Consider the following 18813-nt stretch of genomic DNA (forward strand, 5'->3'; position numbering starts at 1 on the left):
TATAATGTTAGAAAGTAAGCCTATGGGTGAGACTTCCAGTTCATTATCCGTTATAATAACGAGAAGAATAACATGCAGCAAAAGGTAAAACTGTTTGCACTACAAACCAGTGTGCTCATAATTAAGATAATACATTAAAATAATATGGTAAGACACAACAATTTGCAATATCAAGAGGCAAAACAAACTGTTTTGTACCGCTAAAAATAGCTGGATGCCAAGCCAGACCCTTAAAATTTATAAATGTAAAAAAAAAAAAAAAAATGGCCACGCCCACTCTTTCTAAGGTGGATAGTTTTTAAAAAATACGGATTTTCTTCATACTTTTCGCTGTTGTAAAAACTAGTGCCGCTCCAATTCGCTTTATGGCAATGTGTTTTAGTTTAATTAATTATTATTTTGTTTAAACAAGCTTTACAGAAGTCCATGATGTTATTGTTTACAATACCTAAATGTCTCATAGTCCACATTAAGCAGTTCAGAGCTAAAATAAGAATGCTGACTGCACAAGAGGTTTGGTACGACCCCTGCTGACCTCTGCCATGCTTATTACACACCCTGACTGAAGCAGACCACATCCAGTGTGTGTGTGGGTGGACGTGTTGTTTAGAAGAAAGCAGGCTTAAATGTCTCTATCAAGGTTTTCCTATTGTATCGAATGCCACCTACTGCTGGATGCCTCAGTAATCCAAGCATTCTTAACATCTGACCTCCTACACTCACCAGTTTTGGCATCTGTCTTTTGAAATAGAAAACCCCCAATGCATAACGCAAGTTAAAAGAGGTTAAAAGATCAGACGGCACCTGCCACCCCAATATAACACTATTAATGCTTAAAATCGTATTGTCCTCTTATGATCACTTGCTGGTTATCATAACATTACTGATTTGCATGTCACTTGAGATAACACCTTCTGCAAAATGATTACATTCCGAGGTGCACTGCGAAATCAAATTAGACAGTTTTGAGAATGGTTAAATATGTTTAATAGCTCATTTGTAATACAGATCTATTAACAACTTCTCAGTTGGAACAAAAAGTAACTTACTTTTCGTAATACATTCATTTCAGCATGGAAGTTCAGTCTAAATACAATATAAGGGAATCAGCATAAACACCCTATAAAGTGAATGAAACAACTTACTGAATGTCACTGAAACAGGCAGAAATTACCAATCCTGTATGAGAACACATAGAATATGACATTCAATTAGCAGCAGAAATACTGTTTGCTGCTGTTTACTGCTACTGTTTGTGTTGTATTTAGTGTCCGTTCACTAATTGTCACTGTTGGTACAGATGAGATTTAAGTGTTTAGCTATGGAAGATCACAAATTGTCACTGACAAGTTATTTTCCAATTTATAAAATGAAAACCCAGGGTAGAGGGGCGCAGTGAATGTGGTCTGGATTTTGTGCAGGAGGGTCATTTTGTCAGAAACATTGTAAAAGGACAGTGTTCCTGCTTCTTCATCAAGAAACACTCCAATTTTGGAGACCAAGGAAATGTCAGTCTCCTGCCAATTGTGCTGCATACGAATATTAGATTTTGGAAAGTCACATTTCCAAGATGTTTTGTTAGATCCAAAGGCAGAATTTGAAGCACTATTGTCATATGAGAATGCAATAGAGCAACCTGCTCCTTCCCACTGAACTTCAAAATAACAGCGTCCAGATAGTTTCTCTTTACACAAAACCTGAAAATGTTGCTCATAACTCATGTAACCATTATTACACCTTAGCACAGACTTGTTGTTTTTCACAGAGAGGGTAGAGTAGCCTGGAGCATTCAGATTCAGATCAACGGAATCTGTTGATAAAAAGAAAGCTATATTAGTTATTATGGGTTTTTCCTCACTCCTGTCAGATCTTGGATTAATCTTTTAGTAAATTTGACTTTTTTGTTGTTTTCATTGTTCAATAAAAGCCTCTCCAGGGTTGGCACCATCTAATTCCTACATGACTTCACTCTATAAAATGAGCTGTGTAACTGCATTCAGCACACATTTATACACAATTACAGAGCTACTTACACATCAGGAACTCTTCTCTGGTCTTGGGTTGAGATGGCAAATCTGAACAAAAACAAAACATTATGTATATATTTTTGTATCTGGGTGTTTTTGTTTGTCACATGAGAAAAAAAAACAATGTTGACTTGCACTTTTTGATCTTATTTGTTCACAGAGTTCACCATTACATGGACAGTGGGAACTAAAAAGATAAACATGGATGATTTTTACATTCTGCCTGCATACTGTATATTGTGTAAATTCTAAATGATGATTTACAATTCTGACTTCGAAGTTTATGGTTAAAGCCAAGAAAATTTTGAACATCTTTAAAAGATCTCTCACCTTTTTCTGATATCCTCACAATGTCTTGTTCACAGAGATCATCCAGTTGGCTTTTGAGCTCACCGATGATTTCATCTATTTCCTCAAATGTCAGTTGTTGGCTGACAGATGTGTTGCAGAAGTCTGAACATTGGTAGTGGGAAAGAGACGAAAAATTCTGTAGATGGAAAAAAGGTGAATCTGTCTGACATCACAGCTCAGTTTATTTGGTTTAAAAGTGGTTTGCCGGTTTGAAAAGCTGTGTGCAGTTTAAGTGAACTCTGATTTGGATGTTGGAATGAGAATTCAAGTGTTCTTTAGATTCCAAATGAAACAAAATTATGATTAAAACTGTGAAGCTGGCACCTTCTCACCCCGATTTATTTCCAAGCCCTTGAATGACCCATTAAACACACACTGTGTGTTAGCAAGTGGTGGTAACTACGGTTAGGGTCCACTGACCAGAATTTTAATAACATTTAGAATTGCAGCCTGTCTCGATTTTGTACCCTACTCAATGTAATGAACATTAAACCTTATTTCTTTTTTTCATTACAAAAACATTCAGAGCTATTACCAAAAACATTAGGGGCTTCAGCCCTGTCAGCCAAGGTCTAGTTATGCAATTGTTTGTAACCAGCAACTCACAGTGGTGCTCACATAGATATGCATCAGTTCAAAAACAATGTGTCCAACGTGAAGAGAGTTAATCAGGGCAGAGAAGCTGGGGTGGGATCAAAGCTGATTTCAGACACAGGAAACCAAACAGTCAGAACAAAAGGTTCATGTCTCTTTCCCAGGTCACTGATCTCCTGCTCCAGTGTAAGTATGACCTCCTCAACTCTGCTTACTTCTGCTTTCTCCTGAGCTCTGATCATCTTTGTTACCTCTGTTCGTCTTTTCTTCATGGAGCTGATCAGCTTAGTAAACATCTGCTCACTGTACTCCACTGCTGCCTTTGCAGAACACTGTTAGATGAAATTTTTAAATTTTCCCAATCATAGTCCAAAAAATAGGAAAATTCTTTACATTAATTATCAAACTATAATACAGTATAATTTGCTTTAACTTAGCGTAACTATACAGCACTATTCTAATAAGCACAATAATTGTTGGAGAGGGAAGGAGACTGCTAGGTTCTGGCTCTAATTATAAATCAGTATACACTCCTGAGGTGTCGGTCAGGACACAAAGAATGAGGAGACCGGAGCTTCTTTTCGAAATGTATTCAGTATTAGTCTAAAAATAACAAACCATATCATTAGGGGAAAAAAAATAAAGTCATTTACAAATGAATCGGTCACTTCCTAGTCAAGAATGCTAATATTCGGTATCTCTGAATAACAGTTAAAACTCTAAATATGCAGCAGATGTGCACTTGCAGGTGATATACATATCATACAAAATGACTTCAGTACGAATGTGCCTTAATGAACAGTGTAATTGACCAAATAACATCACAGGGCAATATCACTGGTTAATATGTATGCAGCATCAAATTTGACATTACTGACAGTTACTGACTGATTACAAAGTAAACCCGATTATGTAACTGAGTAATTAGCCTACTGGCGTTGCACATTTTTCAGACGATCATCCATAAATCGTTACACATCTGTGCATAATCATATCAAAGTACAAAGTACAAAAAAAACACTTCAAACCTGGTTGAAATTATTTAGAAATAGAAGAAAACTTACCTGAAGGTCATTTACTAACTCTTTAAACTTCAAAACACCAACAAACGTCCAAAGTACAGGCAGGAAAAACTTCTATGTGCACAGCTGATCACAATATACAGGTCCTTTTCAAAAAATTAGCATATTGTGATAAAGTTCATTATTTTCTGTAATGTACTGATAAACATTAGACTTTCATATATTTTAGATTCATTACACACAACTGAAGTAGTTCAAGCCTTTTATTGTTTTAATATTGATGATTTTGGCATACAGCTCATGAAAACCCAAAATTCCTATCTCAAAAAATTAGCATATTTCATCCGACCAATAAAAGAAAAGTGTTTTTAATACAAAAAAAGTCAACTTTCAAATAATTATGTTCAGTTATGCACTCAATACTTGGTCGGGAATCCTTTTGCAGAAATGACTGCTTCAATGCGCCGTGGCATGGAGGCAATCAGCCTGTGGCACTGCTGAGGTGTTATGGAGGCCCAGGATGCTTCGATAGCGGCCTTAAGCTCATCCAGAGTGTTGGGTCTTGCGTCTCTCAACTTTCTCTTCACAATATCCCACAGATTCTCTATGGGGTTCAGGTCAGGAGAGTTGGCAGGCCAATTGAGCAGAGTAATACCATGGTCAGTAAACCATTTACCAGTGGTTTTGGCACTGTGAGCAGGTGCCAAGTCGTGCTGAAAAATGAAATCATCTCCATAAAGCTTTTCAGCAGATGGAAGCATGAAGTGCTCAAAAATCTCCTGATAGCTAGCTGCATTGACCCTGCCCTTGATAAAACACAGTGGACCAACACCAGCAGCTGACATGGCACCCCAGACCATCACTGACTGTGGGTACTTGACACTGGACTTCAGGCATTTTGGCATTTCCCTCTCCCCAGTCTTCCTCCAGACTCTGGCACCTTGATTTCCGAATGACATGCAAAATTTGCTTTCATCCGAAAAAAGTACTTTGGACCATTGAGCAACAGTCCAGTGCTGCGTCTCTGTAGCCCAGGTCAGGCGCTTCTGCCGCTGTTTCTGGTTCAAAAGTGGCTTGACCTGGCGCCTGTACACGGTGGCTCTGGATGTTTCTACTCCAGACTCAGTCCACTGCTTCTGCAGGTCCCCCAAGGTCTGGAATCGGTCCTTCTCCACAATCTTCCTCAGGGTCCGGTCACCTCTTTTTAGTTGTGCAGCGTTTTCTGCCACACTTTTTCCTTCCCACAGACTTCCCACTGAGGTGCCTTGATACAGCACTCTGGGAACAGCCTATTCATTCAGAAATTTCTTTCTGTGTCTTACCCTCTTGCTCGAGGGTGTCAATGATGGCCTTCTGGACAGCAGTCAGGTCGCCAGTCTTACCCATGATTGCGGTTTTGAGTAATGAACCAGGCTAGGAGTTTTTAAAAGCCTCAGGAATCTTTTGAAGGTGTTTAGAGTTAATTAGTTGATTCAGATGATTAGGTTAATAGCTCGTTTAGAGAACCTTTTCATGATATGCTAATTTTTTGAGATAGGAATTTGGGGTTTTCATGAGCTGTATGCCAAAATCATCAATATTAAAACAATAAAAGGCTTGAACTACTTCAGTTGTGTGTAATGAATCTAAAATATATGAAAGTCTAATGTTTATCAGTACATTACAGAAAATAATGAACTTTATCACAATATGCTAATTTTTTGAAAAGGACCTGTACAATGACGCAGCAGGCAATAAACTATAACGATGATGCCTCCTACTGGATACATCAGGAACTGCACTTATTAGACTATCAAACAGAAGTCTTTTAATAAAGGTCTACCTATTTCTAGGAGCCTTTAATACAATAATCATATAGCCGTTTACAGTCCAGATCAACAGCATATGCACATCAACCTGAGGAACTACTGAAATAACATAGAGGTAAAGTTAGACTTTTAAGTTACAATCATCTTACCTTATGAGAGTCCACAGCTTGTCTTAATTCTTGTACCTTCATCTCTCGCTGACACATTTCCTTTTGTAGGCCATCCTGATTTTCTTTCAACTGTACCTGTGATTGAATTAGCAATAGTTGCAATCTAAAAAAGTCTATTCACAAAGTTTTTCACTGTTCCCAAGTGAAACAGTGAACACAACTGAGTGTGACACACTGGCTGTGAAAACAGACCCTCATTTGTTTTCAATTTTAACGGAAGGAACTTTTGACAATATTATACTAAGATTCTGATAAGTAGTATAATACTGTTTGTAATAATTGTTTAGAACAATATTTGTATCTATGTCATAGACCACTTTTCTCTGTTTAATATATTTGACTGACACATTTGTCATTAGTTTATTTACAAACACAAAATATTATGCATGCATGTCATTTTACCTGTATTTTTTGTCTTTTTGCTGCAGGTGAAGTCATGGTATGGTTCTGGTGGTTGATCAAAGCACACTGCATACATATAAGCTCCTGATCTTTGCAACAGTACAGCTCCAGTGGCTTGCGATGCTGGGAGCAGATCTGGTCCAGTAGATGCGGCGAGGCATTGACCAGTTTGTGCCATTTTAATGCAGGAGATGTGTAATGAGTTTGAATGTGAGATTCACAGTAAGAAGTCAAACATTTCAGACAGGACTTGATGGCTTTTAGTTTGCTCTTTGTGCAGATGTAACACTCCACATCTCCAGACATAGCAAAACTCAGGACAGGAGAGACTGTTCCTGCTTCTGGTGCTTTGTTCTTCACTCTCTCAACAACCTCAGCCAGCACGATCCCCGATCCCAGAATTCATGAAGACAGTTCATGCAGAAACTGTGCCCACAAGTTGTAGTTACTGGGTTGTTCAGAAGATGAAGACAGATTGGACAGTTAAAGAGATTCTGATCATCAGAAGATTCTGCCATTTTGCTACTGTGAAAACATAAAAACAGTAGGTGATGTTACTGGACACTGAATTTTTATAGATTACTCAATATTGCTACTATAAGACAAGTTCCATAGTGGTGAACTCAGTAATGTTGCAATGAATGTTGGCACATTAAGAGTAGGCTACAGGAATAAAAAACTAATCCTTTCTTTACAGCTTTTATTTAGGTAATGAATGAATGCACCTTAGCAGAAATGTAGCGTACATGCTTTAAACTATACTTGGTTAAACACATTAATTATATAATTAATCTATTTACAGGTGATTAAATTATTAGTTTACCTCCTCTCTCTTTTCAAATCAAAGCCACCTCATTTCTCTAACTTACTGTTTTCCTAACCAAGTGACATGGCACCGCGGGCACACCTTGTTTTTACACGCCCTATATAAACCTTGTTTAATACCTTGTAATCAGTTGAACTTCAGGTCAAACTTCGGTTCTAAACGGTTCTTCTAGTAGAGTTTTATAGCGGCTGGCAAACCAACTCTACCGCACTACCGCCACCAACCGAACTGGAGTGTGGAGCACTAATAAGCAGAAAAAAAAACTAAATTCTTCCTACTAATCCACTTTTTTAGTCAATTTTATAACCGCACTGAATACTTTAAGTTGTTCTGCATTTTCTTTCTAGAGGCTATGAATGCTAAATGTTTTTTATACCCATTCTGTGTTTATTACCTTAATGACATCTAATCTTTCTCTTTCATATTTTTTGCAACTTATTAAAACATGCTCTATTGTTTCTGCCTGTCCACAATAATTACATTTACTCAGTTCATGTCTTCCGATTTAAAATAAATAATGATTTAGCCCATAATGTCCAATTCGGATCCGAGTAATAGTGTCTTTTTTCCTGTTTCTAAACTGACTTCTTCCCTTCCCTACTTGCTGTTGTATATTATACAGATGTCTGCCCTTATTATCACTGTTCCATGCTTTTTGCCATTCATTATTAATAAATTCCTTTATCTTCCCTTAAACATCTTCCTTGCTAAGCATCACCTGTATTTCTATGTTTTATTTTCTAAGTGTTTAAGAGCTTGCTTAGCTAGTTCGTAATTGTAAATCAACTCTTGGCATTGGGAATAGCCACGGTGGAATATTAGATACTATTATAGCTGGACTAACATTGTAATCTGTAAAAAACCCTTATACTCACTTTTGATGTCGGTGAAGCTGCATCAGGAACAATTCACACAAACATAGGTAGGTCGGGATCGGCGCTTTCCTTTTTTAAAAACGAAAGTAATGTTATCCTCTGCGCCTTCAGCAGCTCAGTTGTCGGGAGTAAATGACTACTGCTTCCTTCATTATTACATCCAACAACAGAACACCTCAATCGCTCAATCAGAGACATTCTTGTCTTCCCCTGCACCTGAGTCGACAAAATGGCGATCGAAGTCGTACTGTTTCAGCTCAGTGAGGGCGGGTCTTAGTTAAGGCACTCATGTTAATCAACTATCATGGGAGTGGCCTCTGTCTGTGTGTCGTCACACCGACAAGAAGCTGAGAATGACCTGATTTTAAAAAGAGGATATTACTTTTAAAGATAAAAAATACCACTAAGTGGATTTTTATCATTGTAGGGTGGTTGTGTACACAAACTGCCAACACACATTAATGTTCAAACAACATGTAAAAGTGAGTTTTGCATCCGATGACCCCTTTAAAGCGGTTCTACACTACACGCTGCACAGCACTGCTATATTGTGCCATATAGGCCTATTTGTTGTAGAAGAGTCAATCCTAAACTTTAGATTTCAAGTAGATAGATACTACAGCATGAAGTAAAAAGAGGTCAAAGATTGGGCGGCACCTGCCTTTAGAAATTTACGGTAAGTTAACTTCTCCTTTAAAGCTTTAAATGTTAGGTGTACATTGTTATAGTTTGTGTACATTTGCACTATTCATAACTATCAGACTGATGTTGAATGACAAAATAACCTTATATAATTCATTATAGTTACGGGAAGTGAACTTCTCCTTGTACATTTGCAGAATTCATAACTATCAGACCGATGTTGAATGACAAAATAACCTTATATATTTCATTATACTATATGGTTGAGTGCATAGTGGATAAGTACATAGTGTGTAAGAGCATAGTGTACTACTGTCTCCTTATAATTAATTGCTTGTTATACACATCCTTGTTGATCCTGGAACAGCATTCCAATCATCCAATCGGAATGGAGGGGTAAGTTATCAGGAAGTCTTTAGGCTTACAACTATGGTTAGGTGCTTTTACACGCTTGTTATTCAGATATAATTTTATCAGAATTTATAATGTTATTGAGTGTTTATTAGGGGTGTGACGAGACACTTATTTCACGAGACGAGATTTTGGGTTCACGAGAATGAGACGAGACAAGATTTTTAACTTTTTAAAATAAATCCTCAACGATGAAATATATAGGGGAAAATAGTATTTTATTCAACAAAAAACACAAAATGCAAAAAAAATGTAGGTGCATTTTGATATGAACTTGTACTTTATGAAACTAAACTTATATTTTAATGAATTATATGCAGTAATAAAAATGTTAACTAATGCTGCATGATTCTGGGTAAACTGAAAAACGATTTTCTTTTATAAACTGGAGATCACGATTCTGAAGAAAAAAAGGATTAGAAATCTAAACAAAATTACATAATTTACTAGTGGTTCTGAATAATGTTCATTGCTTAAGTCTGAAAAAAAATGAAGGATCCCGTGTCTCAATTTATAAAGACTTGTTTCACTATTGGAATCTCTTTAATATAATTCAATGATAAATACTTTTTTTTTTTTTAAACGTGCAGTTGTCGCCACCTCCTGGTGAAGAGAATAACCGTTGTTTTGGTCGCTACTGTAGACAATAAGTGTTTATATCCAAACTATAAGCTTTTATCCCAGTACTTACGCTATTTAAATTTCTGTAACAAAGACATAATGATGATTATGTGGTTAAAAAGACTGTTTGTGTTGCTTTCTGAAACCATAGCAGTAAGAATGCAGATTTGAATGTCTTCAATAACTTTCACATCGTAAGCGTCAGTGGAGCACGTGAAACAGTTGTAATAGACATCGCTGAATCGTTGTCATTCATGAATAAGATCGCATGGGTGTTTGAATAGAGATCGTGATATTTTAACTATTATATATTATTATTAGTCATGCAGCTCTAATGTAAACACTGCACAATTGCTGCGTCCCAATTCGCATACTATCCGTCCTAAATAGTATTCGAAAATAGAATTAGTATGTCCCAAATCGTAATATATTTAAAAAAGTATTCCACAGATTCCCGGATGGTCTACTATGTAACTTCAGAATTCGAAGTGCGGATCAATGCACACTCTAACGGCTAATGTCGCCCACAACACATTGCGCAGTGAAGGAGGATTCGATTAGAACTACAAACACGCATAAAAAGTGTTAAAAAACTACAAACATGGAGAATATGCGCGACCAACGGACAGGTAGAGAAAAAATAATCAGTGTGTAACCTGATAAATTAATGTTATCCTCGTTATATTCATGTGCAGCAACATTATGAACTTTTATAATGATAGGTTTGGTCATTAACGTTTAAATGCATAATTATGCAAACACGAGCAGAGTTCACTGCATGAAAGACTCCTGAAAGAACGTGCCTCTTCATTTCTCTCTAATAAGGTTGGAAATCAAATTAAACGAAATGTAGATAATGTTAACTGTGATGATTGACAGGGCATTTTAAACAGGATTCAGGTAACTAAGCAACAGAGCGTCAGTTAAAAAAGCAGTTATGACGAAGTAGTATGTCCCGAAGCTTGCCTACTATTCTGCTACATACTCAAAAGTATGTACTTTTTCTTCACAAAAAGAGTACATACTTTTAGGGCGTAGTATAAGTAGGCGAATTGGGACACAGCCAATGTTTTGCCATGATATCGTCGTTCCCGCGAGACCAGTCAGATCTCGCGGGACACATCGTTCCACGAGATCTCGTCACACCCCTAGTGTTTATAGTAGAAAAGAAGGTTTCTATCAAGCTTTTCCTATTGTAACTCTCACTGCTGGTATCTTGGCATTTTTAACCTTGCATGCTAGTGTGACGTTTCTATCATTGGGGATAGAAAACCCACAGGCATAAGGCAAGAAGAGGTAAGATGGGCACCTGCCACAGCGTTCATATACCACTTTGCCCCCTTATTATTAATTGCTTGTTATGGTACTATTCCTGTTTTGTATGTCACAAAATATCAGCCAAATTAATATATTCAAAAATATTCTCAAGCCAGACAGTTCTAATGGTTATTTATTTTTAAATTATGAACGATTTTTTTTAAAACGAGTTTTTACAACAACAAAAAAAAGTAATTTATTGTGCATTATACATCACCATAAACAATTTGCCTGAATCCACTACACACATTAAACCCTCAGTAAACTTTGAAATCTAGAGTAATGCCTATAAAAAGTTAAACCATTAGCTTTCTGGATATCACTGAAATGGAAGAACAGGCTTAAAACACCCCATGACATGTCCCTTTTCATATATTTACACATAATGACAGAGGAAAAAGAACATTTATGATAACTTCTTATTAACATTTTTAAAAACTCTTTGGGAAGTATATGGCCAAAAGTTTCTGTTAAGGATTAAAAAAGTAAAGAATTTTAAAGTTTACATTAAGGATTATGCTTTTTAAGACACATATAGAATGTGACATTAAATTTGCATTGAATTTAAAAGGAATTTAAATTAAGGATTATGCTTTAACAATGCTGTATGTGATCACACACAGAATGTGACACTTAATTTGTGACATTTTTGTTTTGGCTTTCCATGTCTTGGAATTAGGGTTCATTCAGTAACTTTCAAAATCATTGCCAAGAGATTATTACCTAAGTGGTGCCACACCTTAAATCAGTAAAAAAAGAAAATAAAAAAAAGATAAATTATATAATAGTCTTTCTGCAGTACAGTTTAAATCAGTACACATGTAGACTACTATTTGACTAACAGAATATTGTCATCATATAAGCTAATTATTTTAACTATAGCTAAAACTATAGCTGATCAGCCAGACCATTAGATCAGATATGTACTTGCCCTGCCGAAACATTCACTGGCCCCCCTAAATAAATAAAGTTATTGCTTATGTTGTTTTTGACCAATATAACTTGATGATACCAACATTTTAGATACCATTGAAATTTCATCATTCTTGATTCCAGAATGACTGTTATATTGACACACATCCAATAACTGTTTAACTTCACTTAAGACATAACCCTTTATGTGGATATTCATCAAGACAGGCATTTTGACACAACTCTTGCAACAGAAAAAAGGAAGAAAAAGAAGAAGAAAGAAATAAAAATTACATGAAGATTATAGTTTTAGGGGGCTGTGATGATGGGTTAAACCCAATTTACATTACAAATTAAATCAATCAAATACAAATTGTCACTGATGATTGATTTTTCCAATTCAAAAATGAAAACCCAGGGTAGAGGGGCTCAGTGAATTTGATCTGGATTCTGTGCAGGAGGGTCATTTTATCAGAGACATTGTAGAAGGACACAGTTCCTGCTTCATGATCGAGAAACACTCCAATTTTAGTGACCACAGGAATATTAGTATTTTGGTTACTGTATCTTACACAAATGTTAGAAGTTGAAAAATCACATATCCAGGATCTGTCGTTAGAGCCAAAGATAAAATTATCTCCTCCGTTACTAATTGTATTATATGACAATGCAATAGAGCAACCTTCTCCGTTCCATTCAACCTCAAAATAACAGCGTCCAGATAAACTCTCATTACACAACACCTGGTAGGTTTGTGTTAAACATCTCTGATCCCCATAGTAGCCAGAGGAGTAATGGTCATTGTAGTAGTAACCAGAGTTGTAGCTTATTTGATTAGATCGTTGTATTACATCATTCCTTGACACAGAATTCTGGTTTACACAGAGCTGACTGCAGGCTGATGATGAATTCAGGCTTAGTTTAGTGGAATCTGTTAAATAGAAAATGAAATTCAACATGCACTTCAGCACTGGTTTTCTTCTCTATGGTGTGTATTCTCTAATTTCATCTTTATTTTCTGCAACATGTCTAAACATATGTGTCAAATGATGCAAAGCTACAGAGCATGACTCACATATAAGGAACTCTTCTCTGGTCATGGGTTTTGATGGCAAATCTAAACAAATAAAAACAACATAAAAGTATATAATTGTGCGTGTCTGAGTGTTCTTGATTTGGAAGAAATAAAGAAAAAATGTTGACTTACACTTTGTGATCTTCTCATTGTTTATCATTATATGGAAAGTGGGAACTATTAAAAAAAAACATTAGTATTTCTTTACCATGATTATGACAATCTGTCTGAATATACTGTGATTTAGGCTATATCATTAAAAAAGAAAAGTTGATTTACTTTGTAAAAATTAATGAGAAATTAAAGATTGTGGTTTGACTAATCAAACAAGCAAAAAGTTATTATAATTTATTACTGTAGTATTATTTTCACATTACCTATTTTATAGTTGATTAAAGTACTTATATGACTAGCGCAGCAACACAATAATGTTACAACTACAATTGCTGCTACAACAACATTTATTAGTGCTTTCTAAAGTATTATCTTCATTATAATTGCTCATATTTTGCTCTAAACTCATTTCACACAGTTTAAGCCATAAAGATGAGACCAGAAATCATGCAACTTGCTTAGGTATAGGGCTCTGTAATATATGTACAAATATTATATAAATTCATAATTTCAACCAACACGATTTATAAACTATAGCATCTCACCTTTCTCTGATATCATCACAAGGCCTTGTTCACAAAGATCATCCAGTTGGCTTTTCAGCTGACAGACAACTGTTTCAGTATTCTTAAGTGTCTCATCTTTGTTGATAGATATTTTGTACAAGTCCAAAAGTTTGATTTGGGAAAGAGTGGAGAAATTCTGCAAATAGAAATTATTTTTACAATTTATTTTATTTTTTATGGTAACACTTTACAATAAGTTTCCATTTGTTCATGTTAGTTAACTAACATAAAAAACAACGAAGAATACCTTTATTATAGTATTTGATAACCTTATTTGTTAATGTTAGTTAAAGAAATACAATCGTTCATTGTTAGTTGATGTTTACTCACAGAGCATTAAATAATGTTAACAAGCACAACTTCTGATTTTAACAATGCATTACTAAATATTAAAAATTAACCTTACTAATAAATGGTGTAGAAGTATTGTTAATTCTCAGTTTGTGATAATGTAGTTAACATGTTAACTAATGAACTTTATTTTAAAGTGTTAGCAAACTTATGCATTATCACTAGATGTTGCATTTGATTGCTTTTTTGTAAATGTATGTGTGCATTTATATGGACATATCTTAGCACTTAGGGCATGCACATATGGTGAAGTAGGAAGTGGCAGAATGGTCAGTTCTGTTACCTGAATGACGTAGATGTCATCCTTTATCTGTGAAAGCTGCCCCAATTCATCGTGTCTCTTCCTCAGGTCACTGATCTCCTGCTTTATTGTAAGTATGAGCTCTTCAACTGTGCTTACTTCTGCTTTCTCCTGAGCTCTGATCACTTCTGTCATCTTAGCTTGTCTTTTCTTCATGGAGCTGATCAGCCCAGTAAAGATCTTCTCACTGTTCTTCACTGCTGCCTGTAAAGAGTGTTGTAAGATGACAGGAAAAATACTGTTAAGTAGCACATAGGTTTAGGAATCCACTCCTTTACTGCATCTATCAGCAGACAGTAACATAAAGGCGCTTACCTTAAAAGAGTCAACAGCTTTTCTTAACTCCTCCACCTTCTGTGCTCGCTTCTGCATTTCTTTATCTAGGTCATTCTGATTTGATGTCATGGTTCCCTGTAAGACAATTATAATAGTTTAGTATGATGCTTCTGTAAGAATTATTTAACTGTGATGGAAACTGTTACCAAACAATGAACAGTCTGGCAAGCTCTAATTTGAATGGATGGAACTACACAACATCATGGAGTTGGGATGAACATGTTTTGTTTTTTTAAACTATTTTTTAACTATTTTGTTTGAATTAACGATTTAGTTGCTTTACATTATATGGCTGTGGGCGGTTCTTGGTCATACCATGCTAAAAAGCAGATTTTATATAAATATTCAAACTTCTGTTGTTTTTTTTACCAACTCTGAATGCATTTTGATTGGACATAATGTTTTGGACACCCTTTACTCATACATTCAGCACTGTTTAATGATCAGATCACTTGAGCAATAATGGCAACAAACACAAGCTAAAATTTTATCCTGCAAGCTTGGCTCTTTTTTCTGTTCCTCACCACAATGTTTTCTGAACAATAAATAGGTTTACATCAGATCCATCATATACATTACACAAGTAATATTGGCTATTAAATACTGCAAATATACATTTTTGATGATTACTGCTTAAAAGCCCAGAATGAGCTCTGCATGTCTAGCAAAAAATTAAAATACATATCTGACCAACAAATTCAATGTTTTTTTTTTTTAAATTACATAGACAAAACAGTTGCCTTGCCTGTATCTCTTCTCTTTTTAATGCAGGTGAAGTCATACGGTGGTTCTGGTGGGTGATTAAAGCACATTGCACACATATCAACTTCTGATCCTGGGAACAGTACAGCTCCAGAGGTTTATGATGCTGAGAGCAGATCTGGTCCATTAAATGAGGTGAGGTGTTGACCAGTTTGTGCCACTTTAAAGCAGGAGATCCGTAATGAGTTTTGATGTGAGATTCACAGTAAGAAGCCAAACATGTCAGACAGGACTTAACGGCTTTAAATTTGGTCTCTGTGCAGACATCACACTCCACATCTCCAGACACAGCAAAAGTCGGTACAGAAGGGGCTGTTTCTGTTTCTGGTGCTTCTCTCTTCATTCTCTCTACAACTTCAGCCAGCACAGTGCTTCTGCTGAGAGCTGGTCTTGGGCTGAACTTCTGCCTGCACTGGGGACAGCTGTAAACACCCTTCTGATTGTCCCGATCCCAGCACTCATTAAGACAGTTCATACAGAAACTGTGACCACAAGCTGTAGTTACTGGGCTCTTCAGAAGATGAAGACAGATTGGACAGTTAAAAGGATTTTGGTAATCAGAAGATTCTGCCATTTTGCAGCTTTGACTCTCAGACATTTAGATTGTTGTGGACTATATTTTGAATGTAAGTGAATTCTCGTCACAGTGTGACAGGAGTATACAGGGAACTGTCCAACTGTATAAATCTTGAATGCTCACAGCAAATAGTAGCACCAAATATATAAACAGTGATCCAATTCGATTAGATATTAAACAGTTGTGATGACGAGATATTGAATCTGGTCTTTCTGAAATGAACAGGAAAAAAAATCATTATATGCCTGAAACATTTAAGTTACGTACTAATTGTAAACAAGTTGCCGCGGGAACGCATTTTGAGCTGGGGGGGGGGGGTGCTGTAGAAATTTTTTTTTTAATTATTTATGAATAATTATTTCTTCGTTTTAAAATAACTGAGCTGGTCTTTATTGTTGCTGTTTTCATAAAAAAAAAAACACACACACACACACACACACACACACACACACACACACACACACACAATGAACCACAAATTAAGTATTCGTTTTAAATAAGGGAAACCATTTAGGTTACAATGCAAGTATAACCTAGTCTTCTTCATTTTGTTAATAAGAGTTAGATGTTTTATTTTATGACTGATTTGTTTTAATAATAATGAACCACAAACTATGTTTTAAAAGTGGAAATCCATTTTATTTGCGTTACAAATCCAAAGTGTTTTCATATTCAATTGTATTTGAATGATAAACTATTACTATAAACTATTAGGCTTTGTACTTTATGTTCCTATGTCGATGTAAAAAAAAAAAAAAAAACACATACTAGGCTACGGACTATTTAAATTGACCAGAGTAATATTTTAAATGTTTGATTGACTGTATTTTAATTTGATAATGTACAGACTGCAATGTCAAATTGAATTGCTAGAATATGTGGTGTGCGCGCGAAGCGACGGCGGGATCGAATAGCTAAAACATAAACTACTCCACTATTTTTGGTCATACAGAAATTGTTGGGCATAATTCCGTTAAGTGTTATTTTTGCACACTGTAAAAAGTTTTCACCAGATTCAACTTAAAAACCTAAGTTCAGCAGCTGCCTTAAGATTTTAAGTTAAATCAGCTTAAAACTACAAGTCATTTTAACTTATTAATTATTAATTAATAAACTTATTAATAAAAATGAGTTTATATAACTTGTGAGTTTGAATGACTTAAGTTGAGTTAACTTAAAAACTTAAGGCAGCTGCTAAACTTATGTTTTTAAGTTGAAACTGGTGAAAACTTTTTACAGTGCACGCTCAGAGGATGCGCGTTCTGTCATGCCGGTTCTCGGTTTCCTTTTCATGAACTTGTTTGCGCAGCGCCACACCTTACATCGGTTTTAAATGTGTTAAAGTCAGATATATTTTTTATATTTATACCTTTTATATATAGACTATAATTGTATTTTATTTTTAATGTAACTTACATTTTCCATCATCCTGCTGAACTATTGACTCTTAAGTTGTATTGTCAGTGTCGGTCACAATGCCTTTTAACTGGTGTTTTGGATCCGGCAATTATTCATTTACAGCACTGGACTGTTACAGGAAAAAATATGATCAAAGTCATGGCAACAAACGATTATATAAAAGTAAGTTTACAAGCTTAAAAGTTTATAAGATACAATTCGAAATGACTTATACAGTCATAAGCTCCAGGTCTGATCGGCCAGCACAGTCTATTTTTATTTTGTTTGGGCTTCGCGAAAAAATCAGAAATGCGTTTTTGTGCCATGTTGACTGGTGTATTTTTAATCTTCAATAACGGATGCGGTGACGTCACACGACAATTGTTGCTTATTTGTCATAGATTTTATTCGAATTAATGAAATTAGTTTTAGTTCTTTTTTACATATTTATAATTTACATAGGGTAGAGTGGGGGAAAACGCCCCCCCCTGGGGTAAAACGCCCCCTACTGTTTTTCCCAAAATAACCACTAGAAAAAATCAAGATACCTTTTCACTGTTGCTATGCACTACGTTGACAACGGGAATAAACAAATCTCCTTGAAAAAGCTGACACCAGCGACGTGTTTGAAGAGGATTTCATGGAAAATGCTATAATTTTCAGATATAAGTAAACAAGTGTTTAAGAGAATATTGTTCTGTAGGATACCACAGTGTTGTATGATAGATGAATAGTGAAGTCTGTAGTTTGAGAGGATATGTTATTTATAAGAAATATAATTGTATTTAAAAAAAAAAAAAAAAAAAGACATAGCTTGTGGGGTAAAACGCCCCCCAGAGGGCATAGTTTCTATCTATTATAATTACTATAATAACATATTTCTGTCTATCAAATCCTTTGTTTTACACTTAATGCAGTATAACTAGGTGGTAAAATCAAAATATTTGAACAAAATAAAAAAAATTACCTCAACATATTTGTTTGCATGGCTTAGTTATATGTATAAATATAAATGTAAAAAAAAAATTGGATATTTTGGACATTCCTCAAATAAATATTAATATATATACATGTTGATACATTACTTGCCTTTTACTTTTAGAGATTAAAAACTATAGTCTGTTCATTTTGCTGTTGATCTATGAAGAAAACTGGTTGGTAAGAAAGGGGGCATTTAACCCCACTGCTGGGGCAAAACGCCCCCTTTGTACAAAAAATATGTTCAGTCAAAATACTAATTAATTATGAAGGCTGAGCAATTTTAATATTTGGTGAATAACTCCTGCCATCGTCACTCAAAACCGGGATGGCAGTTCTAGTCACATTTATGTTTTGTTTCACTGCAATGTCACATT

General features: G+C 35.4%; 2 protein-coding genes across 2 annotated transcripts; both read right to left on the minus strand.

Moving 5' to 3' along the window:
• Positions 1–1257: 1257 nt before the first annotated feature.
• Positions 1258–6892, minus strand: ftr81 (finTRIM family, member 81). The gene is given in 8 exon segments (XM_073833806.1): positions 1258–1810; positions 2034–2075; positions 2176–2214; positions 2358–2537; positions 3079–3304; positions 5952–6047; positions 6375–6763; positions 6766–6892. Coding segments are annotated over 8 exon segments (1590 nt in total). The 3' UTR covers positions 1258–1319.
• A 5448-nt stretch (positions 6893–12340) lies between these two features.
• On the minus strand, positions 12341–16057 carry LOC141325879 (E3 ubiquitin/ISG15 ligase TRIM25-like). Its single transcript, XM_073834607.1, has 7 exons — positions 15467–16057; positions 14701–14802; positions 14368–14589; positions 13713–13869; positions 13186–13230; positions 13054–13095; positions 12341–12909 (listed from the first exon to the last, which is right to left on the minus strand). Exons 1-7 carry the CDS (start codon positions 16055–16057, stop codon positions 12341–12343), a joined length of 1728 nt encoding a protein of 575 aa, XP_073690708.1.
• Between the last annotated feature and the right edge of the window lie 2756 nt (positions 16058–18813).

The sequence above is a fragment of the Garra rufa genome, chromosome 2 (genome assembly GCF_049309525.1).
Source record: "Garra rufa chromosome 2, GarRuf1.0, whole genome shotgun sequence".
NCBI lineage: Eukaryota > Metazoa > Chordata > Actinopteri > Cypriniformes > Cyprinidae > Garra > Garra rufa.